Raw genomic sequence first — 20420 nt, forward strand, 5'->3', positions numbered from 1 at the left:
AGGGAATGAGTTTGTTTTCTCTTGCTCTGGAGGGCAGGACCTGAATCAATGGTCTCAAGTTACAAGAAAGGAGATTTCAAGTAAACATTAGGAAGAACGTTCTGACAGTAAGAGGTGTTCAGCAGTGGAACAGACTCCCACAAGCAGTGCTGGCCTCTCCTTCACTGGAGGTTTTTATGCAGAGGTTGGACGGCCATCTGTCATGGATGCTTTACTTGAAATTCCTGTATTGCAGGGGGCTGGACTAGATGACCCTCAGGTTCCCTTCCAACTCTATGATTCTATGATCGAGTAGGCTATGCTTTTGTTCTTAACTCTGCAGAACCACTTCTTCTCCACCCAGGCCCTAATAGCTATTGGAAGCTGTGCTGATGCATTCTAATTTTGTTTTATTTGTTTTGCTCTTCTTGGCCAAGAATATGCAATTGGAATACATGCAGCCACAACTACTGCTTCTTAACGGGGACCGATCCATCTCACTTTAAGGCTCTGTCAATAGGACTGGAGACAGGTGGACAGACTTAAGGCTCAGCAGGTTTCCCTGCTAACAAAGCCACCTGGACCTTTGCCAGCAGCGGGAAGGCAGGCAGACAGATCACCCCATACAGATCTGAACATGAAAAGCTAGACTGAATTATCTGCCTGTCCATCTATCCCAGGCCTGTCAAGCCCACAGCCCCAGAGGTGTAGCATAGGGCTGCAGAAACAGGGATTTCCACTGAGCTGCACTGAGCTTTCAGAGATGGGGAAATATGGTGCGAATACATGATCACGAGTCACGTGACCCGTGCAAGATCTTGGATCCAGAAAGAGCGTGTTTTCAGGGCAAGATCTCAGCTCAAAATTGGGAGAGAGCAAGGCACCCCAAATGGGCCATTGCAGGAACGTTAACCCCACTTACTTGGGCATAAAGATGGAGGGGGAGTTTGATCCAATTCACATTTAAAGAATACCGTATTTTTCGCTCTATAACACGCACCTGACCATAACACGCACATAGTTTTTAGAGGAGGAAAACAAGAAAAAAAATATTCTAAACGAAACAGCGGATGTATGATTTTTGTGGATCATGCTGTGGCCACAGACATGTGATCTGACGGTGAGTTTGGGGTAGCCCAATGCAAAAATCCTGAGGCTCCATGTGGATCCGTGCTTTGTAACCACGTTTTTGCGCCACTGCGGCCCCAGGCAACAGTGGGTGCGTGATTTTTTTGGTGCAAGCTGTAGCCATGGACATGCTATGTGATCTGATGGTGAATTTGGGGTGGCCCAGTGCGGGTGGCGCTGTGGGTTAAAGCCTCAGCGCCTAGGATTTGCCGATCGAAAGGTCGGCGGTTCGAATCCCCGCGGCGGGGTGCGCTCCCGTCGCTCGGTCCCAGCGCCTGCCAACCTAGCAGTTCGAAAGCACCTTCGGGTGCAAGTAGATAAATAGGGACCGCTTACCAGCGGGAAGGTAAACGGCGTTCCATGTGCTGCGCTGGCTCGCCAGATGCAGCTTGTCACGCTGACCACGTGACCCGGAAGTGTCTGCGGACAGCGCTGGCTCCCGGCCTATAGAGTGAGATGAGCGCACAACCCTAGAGTCTGTCAAGACTGGCCCGTACGGGCAGGGGTACCTTTACCTTAGTGCAAAAATCCTGAGGATCCATGTGGATCCGTGCTTTGTAACCATGTTTTAAGTGGGGAGGGAAGGAAAAGCACTCAAGGGACAAGGAACACGCGTGAGGTGGGTGGAGAAGGATGCTGTTAATAATGCAGAAGAGGAAGTATAAGAGGAGAAGGCTCCTCTCCTCTCCCGCTTTGCTCCTTTAAAGCAAGCAGGCTCTCTGTCCCTCTCTCCTCCCCACTCAGCGGCTCTTCTCCCACTTTGCTGTTTCAAAGCAAGCCACGGAGGAGGGAAGGAAGGGGAACCATGGATCCTCTGCTCACGACTGCAGTAGATCCCCCTGCCATCCGTAGGCATTCGCTCCATAACACGCACAGACATTTCCCCTTACTTTCTAGGAGGAAAAAAGTGAGTGTTATGGTGCAAAAAATACGGTATATGGGATGGTGTTCGGTTAAGTTTTACTCAGAGTAGAACCACTGAAATTCCCCCTCCTCCTGGTTCCTATCCACATGGCAGGGCTGCCCAGAGTAGCTGGGGCCACCCAGTCAGACGGGCAGGGCAGAAGTAATAATTATCATCATCACCATCATCATCTATTCTGATCATGCTATGAAAAGAATATGTGCTGCAACCAGTTCATAATTGTATTAAACTTCCTGCTTTCTTCTGTGACCATGCAGTTGTCCATAATTTCCCAAAGTCAGGAATTCTCCATGCAGAGCAGATAATAATAATGATGAGGATGATGATGCATTTGCCACAATTCTTATTTCAAACAACAGAGTATCAAGTACAAAACAAATATTCATCATGTACACTGAGAAGGGAGGTCTGTATTTGGCCCACATTTTCAACATGGAACAGAGAATGAGCAAAGATGCGTTTGTAACATCAGGCAGGAAAAACCATCTCCAGCCATTGATTTAAATCCCCAAAGCTCACAATGACCGGATATTAAAAACCAAAGGCCAACCCTTTCTTTTAACCTGAGCATGAGGGTATATTTACAGGAAATACTTTACTGTTATTGATTTCATTCACTATTTCCCATCGCAGTATTTCTGCCATATAAAAGCCTGGCTGAAAAATGGGGAAAGGAGGGGGTTCACTGAGGCTCAGATCCTTCAAACTGGTCTCTTACCAAAAGCAGAGGCACCGTTGCTTTGCATACCCCTCTTTTGCACCCAGCTCATGGACTCAGGGGATGTATTTGGGTGGTGGGCACTTATGTTACCCCTACCAGATGATTCGTCCTTCCTCCTTCAGTAAGATGTGCTCTGCAACTCCCTCAACCATTCCTCATAAGGCTTGGGATGTGTGGTTTTTAACGTTAAGGAAGGTTTAAAGAACTCTGCAGTTCAGTTTACTCAAATTCTCTTTTGAACTATGGGGGGAAACCGCTGTGGTTGACATGTGCCCCTGACTCATTTGAAAAACAGCAAGAGTTTTGGGGTACCTGAAAGACTTAACACATTTATTATGGCATGAGCTTTTGTGAACAATCCGTGCATCATGTTCTGATTATGTTATTTTCTTACGTTATTACAAGTATACAAAGTATGTATTTTTAAAAATATATTGATTTATGAAATATGCTCGGAGTCCTGCAGTGATTTCATGCTCTTTATTGCAGCTTGTAAAACAGTGACTGAATTTCCCCCAAAACCTCAGGCTTTTATAGACATTATTTACACAATGAGTCCCGTCTGATCGGCTGATTCTGCTTCCCTCCTGGAGCCTGATTGGTCTTCTCCTGCAAGCCAATCAGTTGTTGCATTCTAGGATCCTACCTGCCTATTGTTCTAGGATCCAAGCTTAGTACATAACAATTTATGATGAACTTTTCAGGTTTTATGGAAGCGACTATCATTTGTTATTATTTTTATCATAAGTGCAGCCAAATATAATATGTTTAAGAATGACAATGGGAGAGTGTGGTAGATCACTGCCAGTTTTTGATGTTGAATGGTAGATCTCAGGCCACTTGTGGTTGGAAGATGCCTCCTCTAGGCCATGCATAATTCTATATACCTCTATGATGTGTCTGCTAGAATTCCTGCTCATGGGATTTTTGTCTTTCACATGATAGTATATGTTTTGACTCCACAGAGTGGGAAGTGACGAAGACAGGATGTTTGTGTTACTGTGTTCCGTGAAGTGGGACTATTGTCCTTTGTTATTTTTCTCTTTGCTGTCTGATGCTAGAGAGAGAGGGAGCCATGTTGCAGTGCACTGTGTGTGTTTATATGTAAATAAAGTAGATTAGCCAAAATGCTGAGTTGCTGAGGTCTGTCACGCATGAGGTGCAAACCCTGTGATCCCTAAGTGTGCCGGTGTCGGTTGGCATCGGTCACTGTGATGTTCGGGATGAAGAGAGCTTTTGAAGCTCCTGAGCGATCGACCAGGAGGGAGAGAACATGCCGGTCGGACATGTGTCTCTGCCATGATCCTACTCGAGTGTAGGCAGAACTCCTAACAGTGTCCCCATTGCATACCTTTTCTCCAAACTAAAAAGCCTTTTATCTGATGTTTCATCCACCCGATCTATCCAAGATGGTTGTGTGGTTGTGTTCCCCTCCTCTCCCATACTACACATTTCCTTCCATACATGCTGTGCATGGCATTTATCATTGTCGAAACTCACTTCCCTGTTCCCAACGCAAGCTCTCTGCTCTGTCAAGGCCATTTTGAATCCGCACGTCTAATAGAGACATGGGTGGCAAGGAGCACTAACATTGATGTGGACAAATCTGAACTGTGAAATGAGGAGCTTAGCAGGGGTCATGGAACCTCATCTGAAATGGCCCTCGGTTTCGGAGGAGGCATAATTAAAAATGCTGTCTTCCCATCTTTCACATTGTGCAATGGCTGCAAACTTTAACCAGCCTAATTGACAGACACCAGGTTAATGAGCAGCGGCTCAACTTGTTTATTTTTTGCTCTAATTGGTTTGGCTGTATTGCTATTTATTATTATTTTGGGTAATCTTCAGGTGACATTCATCCAAGTTAATTTGAAATACATGTTTATTCTTTTAAAAGTTAATGATTAATCTACATGAAACTCTAATTGGTAAAAGTATATTTATTTTGGTCAATGACCAGTAGAAAAGGTAGGAAGAAAAACAGAATACATAAAACGCAATATAATGCATTACATTCAATATTGAATATACAATTAAAAACCATGTAGAAATGATATACTAACATGATGAAGAGCAGTGTAAGGTGTTAATAAATTAAAAATTAAAAAAAGATCTAACTGGTAGATAGTCTGAATTTCAGTGGGGTGGGGAATTGATTCAGCTCACATTTAAAGGCAAAAATATGTAATTTTCCCTTTCCAAAGCAAAATGAGAACTGAAACACAGCTATCTTTCAAAATTCACACTTCTCTGAATTTTGCATTCCTCCAGTCATGTAATGTATGCAAAAAATGCATCAATTAAAGTGTTTGATGAAAGTAAGATTAAAAATTCACTCCATTAGGCAAAACTGCATATTAAAATGTGCATGTTAAGAGAAATTCACACGGAAATGCTGGTGAATTTTCATGAGGGCTCAAAAAGAAAACAAAAACCTGTGAACTAGTGGGGAGAACTGAACTGAAGATCGGAAAAATTAGAAACCAAAGCTGAAATATCTTTCCATCCCTACAAATCAGACCACTGGTCCTTCTAGTTCAGTACTGTCCACACTGACTGGCAGCATTTCTGCAGGGTTTTAAGCAGGAGCTTTTCCCAGCCCAATACTGTGAGCCAGTGTGGTGTAGTGGTTAAGAGCAGTAGACTCGTAATCTGGTGAACCGGGTTCGCTTCCCCGCTCCTCCACATGCAGCTGCTGGGTGACCTTGGGCCAGTCACACTTCTCTGAAGTCTCTCAGCCCCACTCACCTCACAGAGTGTTTGTTGTGGGGGAGGAAGGGAAAGGAGATTGTTAGCCACTTTGAGACTCCTTCGGGTAGTGCTAAAGCGGGATATCAAATCCAAACTCTTCTCTTCTTCTTCTTCTTCAATACAAAGCAAAAGTGCCAGCAATTGATCCTGTGACTTTCCTTGTGCAAAACAGATGCTCTAGCACAGGGATGGCCAACTCCCAAGAGACTATGATCTGCTCACAGAGCAGAGTTCAGGTCAAAATTGTTGTGATCTACCAGTGATCTACCACAGATGTCCAGTGATCTACCAGTGGATCACGATCTACCTGTTGGACGTGCCTGCTCTAACACAAAGCCACAACTCTCCTCACCTGTCAGGGACTGTGCTGAGGAGCGCTGCACTGAGGAGGAATGGTGGGAGCCTCCCCCTGCTCCTGAATCTTCCCAGAAGCAGGACGACAGTATAGATTTGGAAGAGTGGTTTGCAGAGGGGCATAGTTCAGAAGGCAGAAGCTGGGAAATACTGGATGGGGAACAGCTAGGAGAAGAAACACTGGAAGAAAGAGGGTTAACAGATTCACAGTCGTTGGACAGCGTTCCTCTACCGCCCTCCCCAAAGTCGAGAAGAGCTCAGAAAGTCTCAGAACAGAAAGCGCAGAGGGTGAAAGCTCAGATTACAAGACGTAGGAGTGGCGTAGATTAATAGGGACTGAGGGGGTGTAAGCCTTTGCTGGGAGCACCGCCATTTCCTAGGGAGACATGTTCTTTTGTCTCTCAGTGTGATTATTAAAGAATCTAACTAGTAAGGCGTTCCTTTCATTTGATTTTCTTATTTACTGCCATGGGGGAGGAAGCTGAGTCCCCGCAGCCTGACATCACCTTACCTTTCTGTGTATTCATTTCTCAATTTAATCTATTGGTGACTCTGCATTAGCAATACCATTAGGTACCTTTTCAGTGCCCAGGTACAAGGGGAAAGAAATTCGGGGAGGTTTGAGCTGGGTCTACACTGAAGGCACCCACTCAATTCAGAACCCTGATCATGCCGTGTTCTAAATTCCTACATGCATACTCACCAACATTTCTCCGATGAAAACAGGGACACCAGGAAGCTTCTCCTACCATCCCTGACCATTGACCATGCTGGCCGGGATGGGTGGGAACTGTCACGTAACATATTGCGGGGCACCAGGCTGAGGGTAAGCTGTTCTACACAGCCTCTCCATCTCCACATGCTAGTCCAGCCTCCTTTATGCGAAGGCAAAGCATGAAAGTGTTCGATGAGAAAGACACCCTGGAGAGATGTCTGGAAAGAAGGGCACCTATTAGGCTCGGTGGAGCTGTCCTGTTCCGGAATAACGGAGAAAGCTTTAGCATGATTGATGCTTCTTAAAAGTAAGGAATAGTTTGGCAATCCTACTTACAAAGCAAGCCAAGAAATTAAGTTGCTCGTTGCCATTCCACTCTCCCGTTCGAGGGAGCTGAAATTAGAGATGGGCAAACGGCCCGCGCTGTGATTTGCGACGAATTTGGGGAAGGAAAGAAAACTGGCTCATTTGAAAAAGGTACTAGGGACTCCAACATGGACTCAGCTGCTGCATTAGGACCTTTTAAGAGAGGCCTGGAGTCTTAGCTCCAAGACAATGACCTCATTGCCAGATGGCAAGGACATCAGGCCTTGGACACCAATTTATTTTTATTGCTCGTTTTCAGGGGCGGCATATCCCCCCGGGCGACTTGCGGGGCTAAGAAAAATAAATGAACGCAATATGGGAAATGTGAAGGAATAACTAAACGCATCAGAAACGTAGAATGAAACTTTGGCAGGGAGAATTAGTGCAATCGGCGAGTGGCTCACTAAAATTCAGCAGCGGTGAAAGGTTATAAAGAAAACAGGAAAGACCTATAGGAGGGTATCGCTGTGGCAGCTATTTTGCCCTCCTGAGGGCTGTGTGGCCACAGACCTATGCCAGCAGTCTGACCTCAGTGGTCCTGCCTCTGTCATCATGTACTCGGCTTACCCTGTTGCTGCCATCTGCCCGTTATGGGGTTAGAGGGTTCAGGGACGTCTTACCCAGGGCACCAAGGCGCCAAGTTCTGGAGGGCACCAGGGAAGAGGCAGAGGCTGGATGCAGCGCCTCCCTGCATCAACTTGCCGCGCCGAAGCAGCGCCATGCCCAGAGCGTCCATCTGCCATGGCCATCGTGGCTAAGCCAGGAGCCACCACGTCCAGCCTCTGCCTCTTCCCAGCTGGAGGAGCCGCCCTCCAGCCACTGCCCACTTCCTCCAGCCCCACTGGCAGCACCGCCCTCCTTATAAAAAGGTTGACAACTCTGAGAAACATGGCAGAGGGAGCTTTGCACCACAGCGCCAGATATGCTTAAGATGGCCCTAAGAGGGTTGGATTACCTCTGTGCATATGGGGTCCCTGCCATGGGAGCATATTCACCCAGTGGTATACCAGTTGCACTGGTGGAGTATAGGGTCAGGTTCAAGGTGTTGGTCTTGACCTTTAAAGCCCTTCGTGGCTTAGAGCCCTCTTATCTACGAATCTGCCTCTCCACAGAGGACCTTAAGGTCCATGAATAACCATAGTTTATAGGTCCCGGGCCCTAAAGAAGTCAGACTATCCTCCACCAGGGCCAGGGCCTTTTCAGTAATGGCTCTGACCTGGTGGAATGCTCTGTCCCATGAGACCAGGGCCTTTCAGGATTTAACCTCCTTCCGTCGGGCCTGTAAGACAGAGCTATTCCGCCTGGCCTTTAATTTGAATTCAGCCTGATCTTTTATTTCCCTTCCCTTCCCTTCCCTTCCCTTCCCTCCCCTTCCCCTTTTATGAAGATCACCCGCTCTGAGACCCCACAGCTAATTCTCCCCTGGCTTCCTCGCTGGCCCAAGTAGGACCAATTCAGCCAGCTAGCCCTGGGGATTATCTAATTGATTTTTGAATTTTATTGTTATTCGTGTTTTTATACTGTTATTTTATGCTGCTTTTATAATTAAGTGTTTTAAAGTGTTTTAAATTTGTTGTTAGCCGCCCTGAGTCCGGTTTTTGAACCGTGAAGGGCGGGGTATAAATAAAAAAAAATTATTATTATGTATTTTACGCTGCAAGTGTCCCTATTTTCCAGGAACAGTCCCAGAATCACAGAAGCCACCCCAGTTTCTGATTTGATCACAGAATATCCCGGTTTCCTTTTTCCTCCCCTCCACGTCTCGGAGAGTAATTAAAAGTGCTGTGAGGGTGTGTAGGTGCAAAACTGGAGTCCTGTTGATACTGAAAATAAAATTGTTGTGCCAAATGAAGGAAATGGTGAAGCTGGCAGGCAACTTCCTATGATTTTGAAGGGGGAAGGTCATCAATCCACTTTTAATTCTTTAATTGCAATGCTTCAGCAGCCAGCCATTTCTTAAGAAACACATGGCATGTTTATTCCAATGAAGCCTTACACTGTCTACTCAAAAAGTAAGTCCCACTGTATTCCATGGAGCTTACTCCCAGGTAACTGGGTAAAGACTTTGCAGCTTACACGGCAATGCAAAGCATTTTTACACGGAACTAAGTCACACTGAGTTCATTAGGATTTCCTCTCTGGTATGTTCCTGATAATTCTCAAAGTTTCCATTGTTAATTATTATTCTTATTATCAGTGCTTTTTTTCCTGGGGGAACGCAGGGGTATGCATACCATTAAACATTTTGTGAATCTTTGTACTTTTGTCCATTTACTGTATTTATTTTTCCCGATTTGAACTATAAAATGGTGGTTTTCTTGTCTTAATGACAGTACCCTTAAACATTTTTTCAAGGGGGAAAAAAGCACTGATTATTATTACCCACATTTGTCCCTGGCAGGGACACAAGACAGCTTACAGCTAAAATATTGTTTCATTCCATTTATCTGTGGAAGGTGTTGTACACGGTCCCTACCCTTGCATTTTCTCTTTACAACAACCCTGTGAGGTGGGTTGAGCTGAGAGGTTGCAATTGGCTCAAGGTGTAGATGTGTATATGAGGTCTATTTGTGCAGAGAGCCAGTGTGGTGTAGTGGTTAAGAGCAGTGGACTCGTAATCTGGGGAACCGGGTTCGCGTCTCCGCTCCTCCACATGCAGCTGTTGGGTGACCTAGGGCTAGTCACACTTCTCTGAAGTCTCTCAGCCCCACTCACCTCACAGAGTGTTTGTTGTGGGGGAGGAAGGGAAAGGAGAATGTTAGCCGCTTTGAGACTCCTTAAAGGGAGTGAAAGGCGGGATATCAAATCCAAACTCTTCTTCTTCAGAGAGATCCAACGCAGGAGAAGCTTCCTGACACAGAATAGAATGTCCCTGTTCTCAGGGTCCTTCCAATTTTATGATTCTGTTTTTTGTTCACAATCAATTGGTGTGTCAATTTTATGAAATAAATAAATAGATCCTTTTTTTATATATATATATGAGCTTTCCAAGTTCTGGGTCCTCTTTGGGTACTTTCCCAGCAGTCCTGACGCAGATCTTTTTAACTGGAGCTGCCAGGAATAGAACCTACGACTTTCTGCATGCGAAGCACATGTTCTAACACAGTCAGGAAGGGGAATTTTGTTTCAACTGGGAATTTTCATCCCTCGTCCCCTTCCTGCCAGGTCGGTTTGGAAGCAGGGAGAGGTCTGCAAACACTCGTCTTGACTTTCTTCCATCCTCACGCACAAGCAGAAAGGAAACACTCTCCTTTCCAGGGCTGCCAGGGGTTGCGGAAGCCAAGGCGCACGCTGCAGAAATCGAGGGATTGAAATAATAAACGCTTCCCACTTCAGAGAGGCCCATGTAAGCAACAGCTTGCCAGAGTGATGAAGCGGCTCTTTGAAACGCAGCTTAGGCGGCGTTCTGCAAAGATATGGGAATATAAATCTAACCCTGTCAATCAGCGCCGTCCTCCGTGTTTTCACCAGGCCATATTCAGCTCCCACCTTGTACAAGAGAGGTTGTCAGAGCGCTCTTGTTCTATTTATCTTCCTGACTTCGCCTCCCCTCGCTGCTTAAAGGACAGATTTGTTGTACATTGAATTCCTATTACCAGCTTGTCAACCTCCGGCAGATAAGGGTTTGGAAGAATCGTCTCCCGAGGGAAAAGGCTGTTCATTAACTGTCTGCCGGGGACTTTTGTGCATCTTTATCAGGACCTTGACTTAATAAATAGCCTCGGAGCTGTCGATAGCAACTGGATTTCCTGACAGGCCAGAGGTAGTGGCAGATATGAAAATGATCAATCCGTCCTCCCAGCTGCTCTGTTACATTGCCTTGCCAGATGCTTTCGCGTCTCACCAAGAGCCTCCAAAACTGCATGGGTGGGATCCAGCAATACCATATCATTCTACAGTGGAGGCCCTCAGGAAACAAGTGAAATGGACTTTTAATAATAAATTACACCCGGGAGGGGAGGAGTGGTGTTAAATGATAAATGAGATTAGTCAGACAAAAAGAAATCAGCACCTGGTAGCTCATGCCACAGGTAGATGAACAGAGAGATCAAGCCTAATCCATCACAGTTATTATTTTTGCATGGAAGGAGAGTGGACTAGTTCTCCACCGACTTCCAGGCAAACTTCCAGATAGCTTCATTAGACAGGAAACCTGCTGAGCTGTCAATCTGCCTGCCTTCCTCCGGCTGTTATTGATGCAGCTTTAAAGTGAGATGGATGCGGCGCAGAATTCGGACCTCGTTATGCTGCAACGGTTCAAAGTTCTCAGGGCATTTTATCCGTTTGCCAGCAAAACCCCTGACTTTATGATGGGCACCATGTTTTGTTGGGAGGGGGATCATTCTGCACGATGCTTTGAGCCCTGTCTGATTCTTGGGTTCCTGTATTGGTGAGGGGAGGGCAGGTTAGAAGATAGGAGAGCAAGCTTGCCCAACCAGTCCCTTTGTCTAGGCAACGATTGTGGCTGGCTAGTTAAGCACCAGGATTGTTGTTGTTTAGTCGTTTAGTCGTGTCCGACTCTTCGTGACCCCATGGACCAGAGCACGCCAGGCACTCCTGTCTTCCACTGCCTCCCGCAGTTTGGTCAAACTCATGCTGGTAGCTTCAAGAACACTGTCCAACCATCTCGTCCTCTGTCATCCCCTTCTCCTTGTGCCCTCCATCTTTCCCAACATCAGGCTCTTTTCCAGGGAGTCTTCTCTTCTCATGAGGTGGCCAAAGTATTGGAGCCTCAGCTTCACAATCTGTCCTTCCAGGGCTGATTTCCTTCAGAATTGATAGGTTTGATCTTCTTGCAGTCCGTGGGACTCTCAAGAGTCTCCTCCAGCACCAGAATTCAAAAGCATCAATTCTTCAGCCATCAGCCTTCTTTATGGTCCAGCTCTCACTTCCATACATCACTACTGGGAAAACCATAGCTGTAACTATACGGGCCTTTGTTGGCAAAGTGATGTCTCTGCTTTTTAAGATGCTGTCTAGGTTTGTCATTGCTTTCCTCCAAAAAAAACAGGCATCTTTTAATTTTGTGACTGCTGTCACCATCTGCAGTGATCCTGGAGCTCAAGAAAGTAAAATCTCTCACTGCCTCCATTTCTTCCCCTTCTATTTGTCAGGAGGTGATGGGACCAGTTGCCATGGTCTTCGTTTTATTGATGTTGAGCTTCAGACCATATTTTGTGCTCTCCTCTTTCACCCTCATTAAAAGGTTCTTTAATTCCTCCTCACTTACTGCCATCAAGGTTGTGTCATCTGCATATCTGGGGTTGTTGATATTTCTTCCGGCAATCTTAATTCCAGCTTGGGATTCATCCAGCCCAGCCTTTCACATGATGAATTCTGCATATAAGTTAAATAAGCAGGGAGACAATATACAGCCTTGTCGTACTCCTTTCCCAATTTTCAACCAATCAGTTGTTCCATATCCAGTTCTAACTGTAGCATAGAGATTTCTCAGGAGACAGATGAGGTGATCAGGCACTCCCATTTCTTTAAGAACTTGCCATAGTTTGCTGTGGTTGACACAGTCAAAGGCTTTTCCATAGTCAATGAAGCAGAAGTAGATGTCTTTCTGGGACTCTCTAGCTTTCTCCATAAACAAGCACCAGGATTAGCATAACCAAAGAAGTTGGGTGGGCAGAAGGAAAATAGCGAGATAGTGGGGTTGTTGTGAGCTGAGCTGGAAGCAGGCTGGTAGCTGCAGAGACAGAGGCATGCTTGCTTTGTGCCAGGGGTGATGGCAGGGACTGGGCAGAAGAGGAATGGTGGAGTCTGCCTTCCCAGCTTGACCCTTCCAGGGAGGAGGAAGAGGAAGACAGTTTAGATTTACAACAGGGGTTTGAGGGAAGTCACAGCTCAGATGCAGATGAGGGGGGAAGTTGGGAAATCATGGGAGAGGAGGAAGAGGAAGCACCGGGGGGGCGACAGCTGACGGACACACTGTCTTTAGAAGGCATTTCAGACCCCCCCTCCCAGAACCCAGCGAGCCTTGAAAGTAGGAGAGCAAAGAGCTCAAAAACAGAGGGCATGTAGCAGCACCTGTAGGAGAGATTGATGAATGAGAAAGTGGAGGAGAGATTCACTCGCACAACACCATTATCCAAAAGGCTGGGTTCTACAGCCTCTCTGTGTAAAGACTGAAATAAAAAAGGACGGTAAGAAACTTTTCCTTGTCTTTATACTTTCCTGGGCAACCAGCCGGGAGCCGCTGACAGGATCCTGACAGGCACCAACTTGAATAAAATATTGTGGGGGCCCAGGTAAGCCCCGCCTCGCACAACCGATCACATGACGCAGTGCACACACACCATTTGAATGGGAATGCCCATCAACTTTGTGGGGGGCCAGTCCCCTCAAATACCTTCTTGCTGTGAGCCCCTCCATCTTAGGCTCAGGTTGTATATATGTGGAAATAAATCCGTATATCCACCATCTCCGCTGACCTTCATTCCATGGAATCCCACCCTCTTCCCATGATGCACTGGACTACTTGGAGCCCCTTTGTGGGGGGGGGATGTTGATTTAGCCGGATGAATCACGTAACGTAAAGCAAGAGCAATTATTTTTCTCTGGATCAGAGCAGGCTTGCTCTTGGGCACCACCTGAATGGGAGGCTGCTCAGAAGACTGTTTATACTTCCCCGGACTCCTGGGAGGAAGGGCATAACACAAACTAAACAAGATTTTCAATAGATGAGTGTTGGGAGACATAAACACATAAAAGAATAGCCATGCTTTGTCCAAAACGAACTCCCATCGTTCTCCCAGAGATGGTGGGTTCTGACGCAAGGACCAAGAGATTGCAAACTATCTTCCACTGGAAAGAAAGAAGAGGAAGGGGGAAACGGATGCCGAATGTACCAAACCCAGACATAACCCAAACACACCCTCAGTAGGGAAGAGTCGCAACCTAGATCTGGGGTCTTAGAAATGAGTACCCACCAGCCGGGGGTCTCTTCATGACCCTGCGTAGCTTCCTTAGATCTCTTGCTACCCCGAAAGCACCAGCCTGTGAAGTTCATCTCCGCACTGGAGTTAGAATAACAAAAGATGAGCTAAGTGCAACAGATGTCTAATTTTGTTTGGTGGGTCCTTTTCTTCCACCTTCAAAACACCACACGAGTCCATTGTCATTCAAGGATCCCAACCAAATTTAAGCCTAAATCCATGCAGCTACTCTTCCTTTCATCCATCCGTCATCTTCCCTTCTTATCCTGTCTCCCTCTCTTGTCTCTTCCAGCGTCAAAATTTAGGGTCCTGCGCTGTGGGTTAAACCACAGAGCCTAGGACTTGCCGATCAGAAGGTTGGCGGTTCGAATCCCCATGACGGGGTGAGCTCCCGTTGCTCAGTCCCTGCTCCTGCCAACCTGGCAGTTTGAAAGCATGTCAAAAAGTGCAAGTAGATAAACAGGTACTGCTCCGGCGGGAAGGTAAACGGCATTTCCGTGCACTGCTCTGGTTCGCCAGAAGCGGCTTAGTCATGCTCGCCACATGACCTGGAAGCTGTACGCCGGCTGCCTTGGCCAATAAAGTGAGATGAGCCCCGCAACCCCAGAGTCGGCCACGACTGGACCTAATGCTCAGGGGTCCCTTTACCTTTACCTAATGGGCAGGGATAGGTCTAATGTTACTCTACGTCAAGCTCTTATGCCAATCTTTTCTCTAAACCAGTGTTTCCCAAAGTGGGCGATACCACCCCCTGGGGGGCGCTGGGACGATCCAGTGGGGCGGTAGTAGCCTCGGGTGCAATTGGGGGAGGGCGTTGAATAAAAGTAAAGGGGCAGTGGAAGCAGAAAGAAAGAAGAATTTTAAAAACAACCATTCATACAACGCCTCCCCTGGATCCGGCAGTCATGCTGGAGGTGATGGGTTTTCCTGGGCTTGGGTGAACCCTTTTGGGTGAACCCAGGCCCAGGAAGTGGGTCTCAGCTTGCCTGCCTATTTCGACAATAGCAGGGGGACTGTGGCACCGACCCCGACCCTCGAGCGGATTGGACTGAGCTCGCAGGATTTCTGGGGAGCATTGAGTCATTTTTCCCCGCTGAAAAGGTGGTGGTAGAACAAATAGGTTTGGGAACCTCTGCTCTGAACTGAAAAAAAGCCCAAATTTTCCATGGGCCCTTATTCTGATCCAACCAGGCTCCTATAATATATTTCTGTTTTCTCTTTTTTTTATAGTGACTGTGACAGTCGGAGGCAGACAGCATTTGCTTGGACTTTATGACACTGCAGGACAGGTAATCTACTGTCATTTTGCATGTTATGTCTATCTTCGATGCCGCTGTTCTTCTCACGAAGAAAATTTTGTGGTTCTTCTTTCTTCCTTAAGGCAGGCAAAAATGTAAGCTTTTCATTTTTGGAGAATTGCACAAGAGTCACTTCATACATGCAGACACATGGTACAAAAAGCCTTGCAGCACTTTGAAGACTAACCAATTTATTATAACATACGTTTGATGATAAAAGACATCATAGGATTATGTTGCATTATATGATGTTCATGTAATACAGTGGTACCTCGGGTTAAGTACTTAATTCATTCTGGAGGTCTGTTCTTAACCTGAAACTGTTCTTAACCTGAAGCACCACCTAATGGGGTCTCCTGCTGCCACCACGACGCCATAGCACGATTTCTGCTCTCATCCTGAAGCAAAGTTCTTAACCTGAAGCACTATTTCTTGGTTAGCGGAGTCTGTAACCTGAAGCGTATGTAACCTGAAGCGTAGAAAAAGAAAGACTAACAAATTTATTACAGGTAGGGCTGCCATATTTCAAAAAGTGATAATCCAGGCACAAAAGTTGTTTAGATTTTTTTGGCAGAGTTATTTAGCTTTTTTGGTAGGGGGGCAAAGTTGTTGAGCAAAATTTTTGAGGAAAGATGGCAAAAACGACACTGCTGACATGGGTTGCCATTTGTCCGGATTTTCATGATGCCGATTTCCGCACTGCTGCCGACTGCAGTATTCCAGGTATGTCTGGGAAATCCCGGACGTATGGCTGTCCTAGCGTGAGGTTTCAGGGACTAGAGTCTGCTTCATCAGATGCCTGTAACTTATATCACATTGAAGCTGAAACTCTATATGCACATAGGAAGTTGCCTAGTGCTGAGTCAGAACATCGATCCCTCTGGCTCAATATTGTCTACACTGACTGCCAGCAGCTTTCCAGAGTTTCAGGCAGGGGGCATTTTCCAGCCCTTCTTGCAGACACCAGGGTTTGATCCTGGGACCTTCTACATGCCAAGCAAATGCCCTAACACTGAGCTAGGGCCTCTGCCCCTTACTCTTACATATCTGAGAATAAGCCTTGTGAATTACTTCTCAGCAGATGTGCATAGGATTGCACAGTACAAAAGCCTATATTGGTTTTGCTGCAAAAAAACTAAGCATGGCCACACCTCTGGAATTATGCAATACTGCCAGCAGCTTACCATGAAAACAGGGTCATAACCCCCCTGTCCCAACATTTCTCCAATGAAAATAAAAAGGTAAAGGGACCCCTGACCATTAGGTCCAGTCGTGGCCGACTGTGGGGTTGCGGCGCTCATCTCGCTTTATTGGCCGAGGGAGCTGGCATACACCTTCCGGGTCATGTGACCAGCATGACTAAGCTGCTTCTGGCGAACCAGAGCAGCGCATGGAAACGCCGTTTACCTTCCCTATTTATCTACTTGCACTTTGACGTGCCTTCGAACTGCTAGGTTGGCAGGAGTAGGGACCGAGGCAACGGGAACTCACCCCGTTGCGGGGATTCAAACCGCCGACCTTCTGATCAGCAAGTCCTAGGCTCTGTGGTTTAACCCACAACGTCACCCGTGTCCCTCCAATGAAAATAGGGACATTCTATTCCTTATCTCTGATGAAAATAAGGGAAAACGGGGTATTCCAGGATCAAATCAGAAACCGAGGCAGCTTCGGTAAATCTGGGACTGTCCATGGAAAATAGGGACACTTGGAGGGCCAGCAGGGGCCTCTGTCTCGCCTCCCCATCTCCCCTGGGATTTTGCCCTCGGCACAAGAGTCAAGTGAATTACCCAACCTAGTGTCATGACAGCCAATTATCTCAGAGTCAAGCGTTGATGTCGCATTCCATGTCTCCAGCTCTCTTTCTGACATTCTTAATGGTGCCCCAAGCTTCACCTCTCCGAAGCAAATATTGTTCGGAAACTCAAAAGGCTTTGTTGTGAACCTTCTTGTGAGAATCTAGTGCCATCTCGTGGTCACTCTAAGCTATCTGTTTTGCAGTTCGCCACATCAAAAAGTGTACGGTAAAGAATCCCTGACAGATGGCCACCCAACTTACGTTAATAATAATAATAATAATAATAATAATAATAATAATAATATATTTTTAAAATTCCATGAGAAAATAAAGGAAAAAAACAAAATAAAAAGAAAAATTAAAGAAAAATACTTGAAATTGTGATACAATATGGAATACAGGTATATAAGTAATACAGTTATTACAACGAATGAAAAATTACTAATTTGTACATTGCAAGCACTGTCATATTTTCTATCCATCGCTCAAAGAGGGCCGTGGTTTTATCTTTCCAATGAATCAATATCAGTCTTTTGGCAGACAGTCAAACCCCATGGTTGGTATATGGTTTAAAATAATCTCACCGCCTGAGAATTTTACATTTCCCCCCAAAGCAGGGCTTTTTCTAAGAGAACAAGGGAGGCATTCATGGCGAGTTCCAGATTAGAAAAATAGCACTGCCCCAAAGTAGTATTTATTTCAAACAGCTCTTGCCGTCAGAAACTTCTTCTTAATGTTTAGTGAACTGCCTGCTCCTGGCCCTGAAAGCTAATAAGAAAACACCTAGGCAACTCAATAAATTTTGACTTTATCACGTGCAAAAACGGTTGTGTGGATGCTTCGAATCAAAGAATTGGGAGGAATCAGAAAGGACATCTAGTTTGCTGCTCCAAATAACCATTTCACTGCTGTTGCAATGCTCTCGTTTAAATTCTTTTGCTGTCTGGCAGGAGGACTACAACCAGCTCAGGCCTCTCTCTTACCCAAACACGGACGTGTTTTTGATCTGTTTCTCCGTGGTGAACCCTGCCTCGTACCACAACGTCCAGGAGGAATGGGTACCGGAACTGAAAGTCTGCATGCCCCATGTGCCTTACGTTCTGATAGGAACACAGGTAAAGGATGGCTGGGGAGTCTGCAAATTACTGGTCTCGGGCATGTTCACACTAACTCGGCCAACTGGAAAAGCTCAGTCGGTAGAGCATGAGACTCTTAATCCCAGGGTCGTCGGTTCGAATCCCATCTTGGGCAAAAGATTCCTGCATTGCAGGGGGATGGACTAGAGCCAGTGTGGTGTAGTGGTTAAGAGCGGTGGACTCGTAATCTGGTGAACCGGGTTCGCTTCCCTGCTCCTCCACATGCAGCTGCTGGGTGACCTTGGGCTAGTCCATAGCTATCAACTTACAAATTTGAAAATAAGGGACCAGCAGCCTCAAAAATAAGGGGCCAGCAGCCTCAAAAATAAGGGATCAGCAGCCAAAGTAAGTGATTTTTCGGACACAGGTATGTTCAACTTCTGAGCTCCTCCGAGCCAAAGGCAGAAAGCCCAGCCAGCAGCCACACGAAGCCTCAAGCAGTGGTTCCCACAGCGCATCAACCCGGCAAAGTGGATGCAGCAAGAAAAACCACTGTCACCTCTCCGCTGGGAAGCGCTGAGCAAAGGCGAGTCCCCAGGCAACGTGGCCGATTTGATTGGCCCAAGACATGCAAGCTCCACCCCCCAGTTGTTCTTAGACTCCTTACTGGGTGAGCAACGCAGCCAAGCAACCCAGTTGGAGCCTCCCTCCTCCCTGGCCAGCAGGGAGGGAGAGAGAGGAGCTGCTTCCTTTGAAACCCGGGAAATTTAAGGGACATCATCAATAAGGGACAGCAGCGGGACACGGCGCTGGGATAAGGGAGTTTCCCGCCTAATAAGGGACGGTTGACAGCTATGGGCTAGTCATACTTCTCTGAAGTCTCTCAGCCTCACTCACCTCACAGAGTGTTTGTTGCGGGGGAGGAAGGGAAAGGAGAATGTTAGCCACTTTGAGACTCCTTCGGGTAGTGATAAAGCGGGATATCAAATCCAAATTCTTCTTCTTCTTCTTCTTCTTCTTCTTCTTCTTCTTCTTCTTCTTCTTCTTCTTCTTCTTCTTCAGCTCTCTGATTCTACAATTGCAGCTGCCACATGATAGTCTCACTTTGTGACCATTACAACGCTCAAATAGTGTGATGATGGACAGACAGATAGGACGTAGGCAGAAGGTTCCTGCTCAGTGAGGGATGCCATAGTTGTGAACAAGCCTTTTTTTTGGGGGGGGGGGACGACTAACATCTTTATTGAAAGTTCAAAAATACATAACTATATGTGTGCCAAGAGACGCAAACAGAAAAGAGAAAATGAAAAAAAGAAACAGAACCCGGGCAGAAGGGAAAACAAAGAGGGGAAGGGGGGGAGCCCAAAGCTGTATATTTTACAAGGTTGTTAATTGTGCTTCACCAGATCTGAACCTATTGCAGTATTTGTAAGAATGGATTCCAAATATCATTGAATTTGTCCATAGCAAGTCTGCATTTATATGCAAGTTGTTCATATGTTGCGAGCTTGTATGTACAGTGGTACCTCGGGTTAAGAACTTAATTCGTTCCGGAGGTCTGTTCTTAACCTGAAACTTTTCTTAACCTGAAGCGCCACTTTAGCTAATGGGGCCTCCCGCTGCCGGCACGCGATTTCTGTTCTCATCCTGAAGCAAAGTGCTTAACCCGAGGTACTATTTCTGGGTTAGCGAAGTCTGTAACCTGAAGCGTATGTAACCTGAGGTACCACTGCATAAGTCTTCAATGCACTCATAGAAGGGAGCCACATTTTTATTATTCCAATTCATCAGTATCAGCCTTTTTGCCATGGTAAGGGCACAGAGAGTCCACTCCTATTGTCCTTTTGTCAGGTTCCATGTGCTGGGTATATAATTCAAGAGGATATTTTGCTCTGTAAATGTAAGGTTGCTCCGTGCAGTTCTGTTGATAGTTTCAGTTACCTTCTGCCAAAACATCTTTCAATATAGGACAATGAAAAAACACTTTTTAAGAGAAGCATTATCTCTGTTGCATCTCCAACAGTTAGAGACATTAGATAGCCCTTTTTTCTTTTCTTTTTTGAACAAGCCTTAAACTTTACGTCTGCTTTAAACTCCTAGATTGACCTACGAGATGATCCCAAAACCTTGACTCGACTGCTCTACATGAAGGAGAAGCCCCTGTCTTATGAACACGGCATCAAACTGGCTAAAGAGGTACTGTTGCTCCCATTAAACCCAAGAGCCAAGAGGGCATGAAAATCATGCATATCTTGACTGATTGAGCCAGGATTTGATCAGGCAAACTAGACCTACACCTGATTTGGGCCCTGCACCTTCCTTGTAAACTAAGCCAGGCTCATTGTTGTTGTTGTATATACAGTATGTA

At 46.1% G+C, this 20420-nt stretch overlaps 1 protein-coding gene across 1 annotated transcript in view; it reads left to right on the top strand.

Moving 5' to 3' along the window:
* The window catches only part of RHOJ (ras homolog family member J), a 65336-nt gene that overhangs the window by 37936 nt on the left and 6980 nt on the right, over positions 1–20420 (top strand). The window contains exons 2-4 of the mRNA XM_028741178.2: positions 15114–15172; positions 17927–18091; positions 20153–20248. Of these exons, the coding sequence (XP_028597011.2) occupies positions 15114–15172; positions 17927–18091; positions 20153–20248 (320 nt within the window). The remainder of the gene's footprint in view (positions 1–15113; positions 15173–17926; positions 18092–20152; positions 20249–20420) is intronic.

Source organism: Podarcis muralis, chromosome 1, assembly GCF_964188315.1.
Source record: "Podarcis muralis chromosome 1, rPodMur119.hap1.1, whole genome shotgun sequence".
Taxonomy (NCBI): Eukaryota; Metazoa; Chordata; class Lepidosauria; order Squamata; family Lacertidae; genus Podarcis; species Podarcis muralis.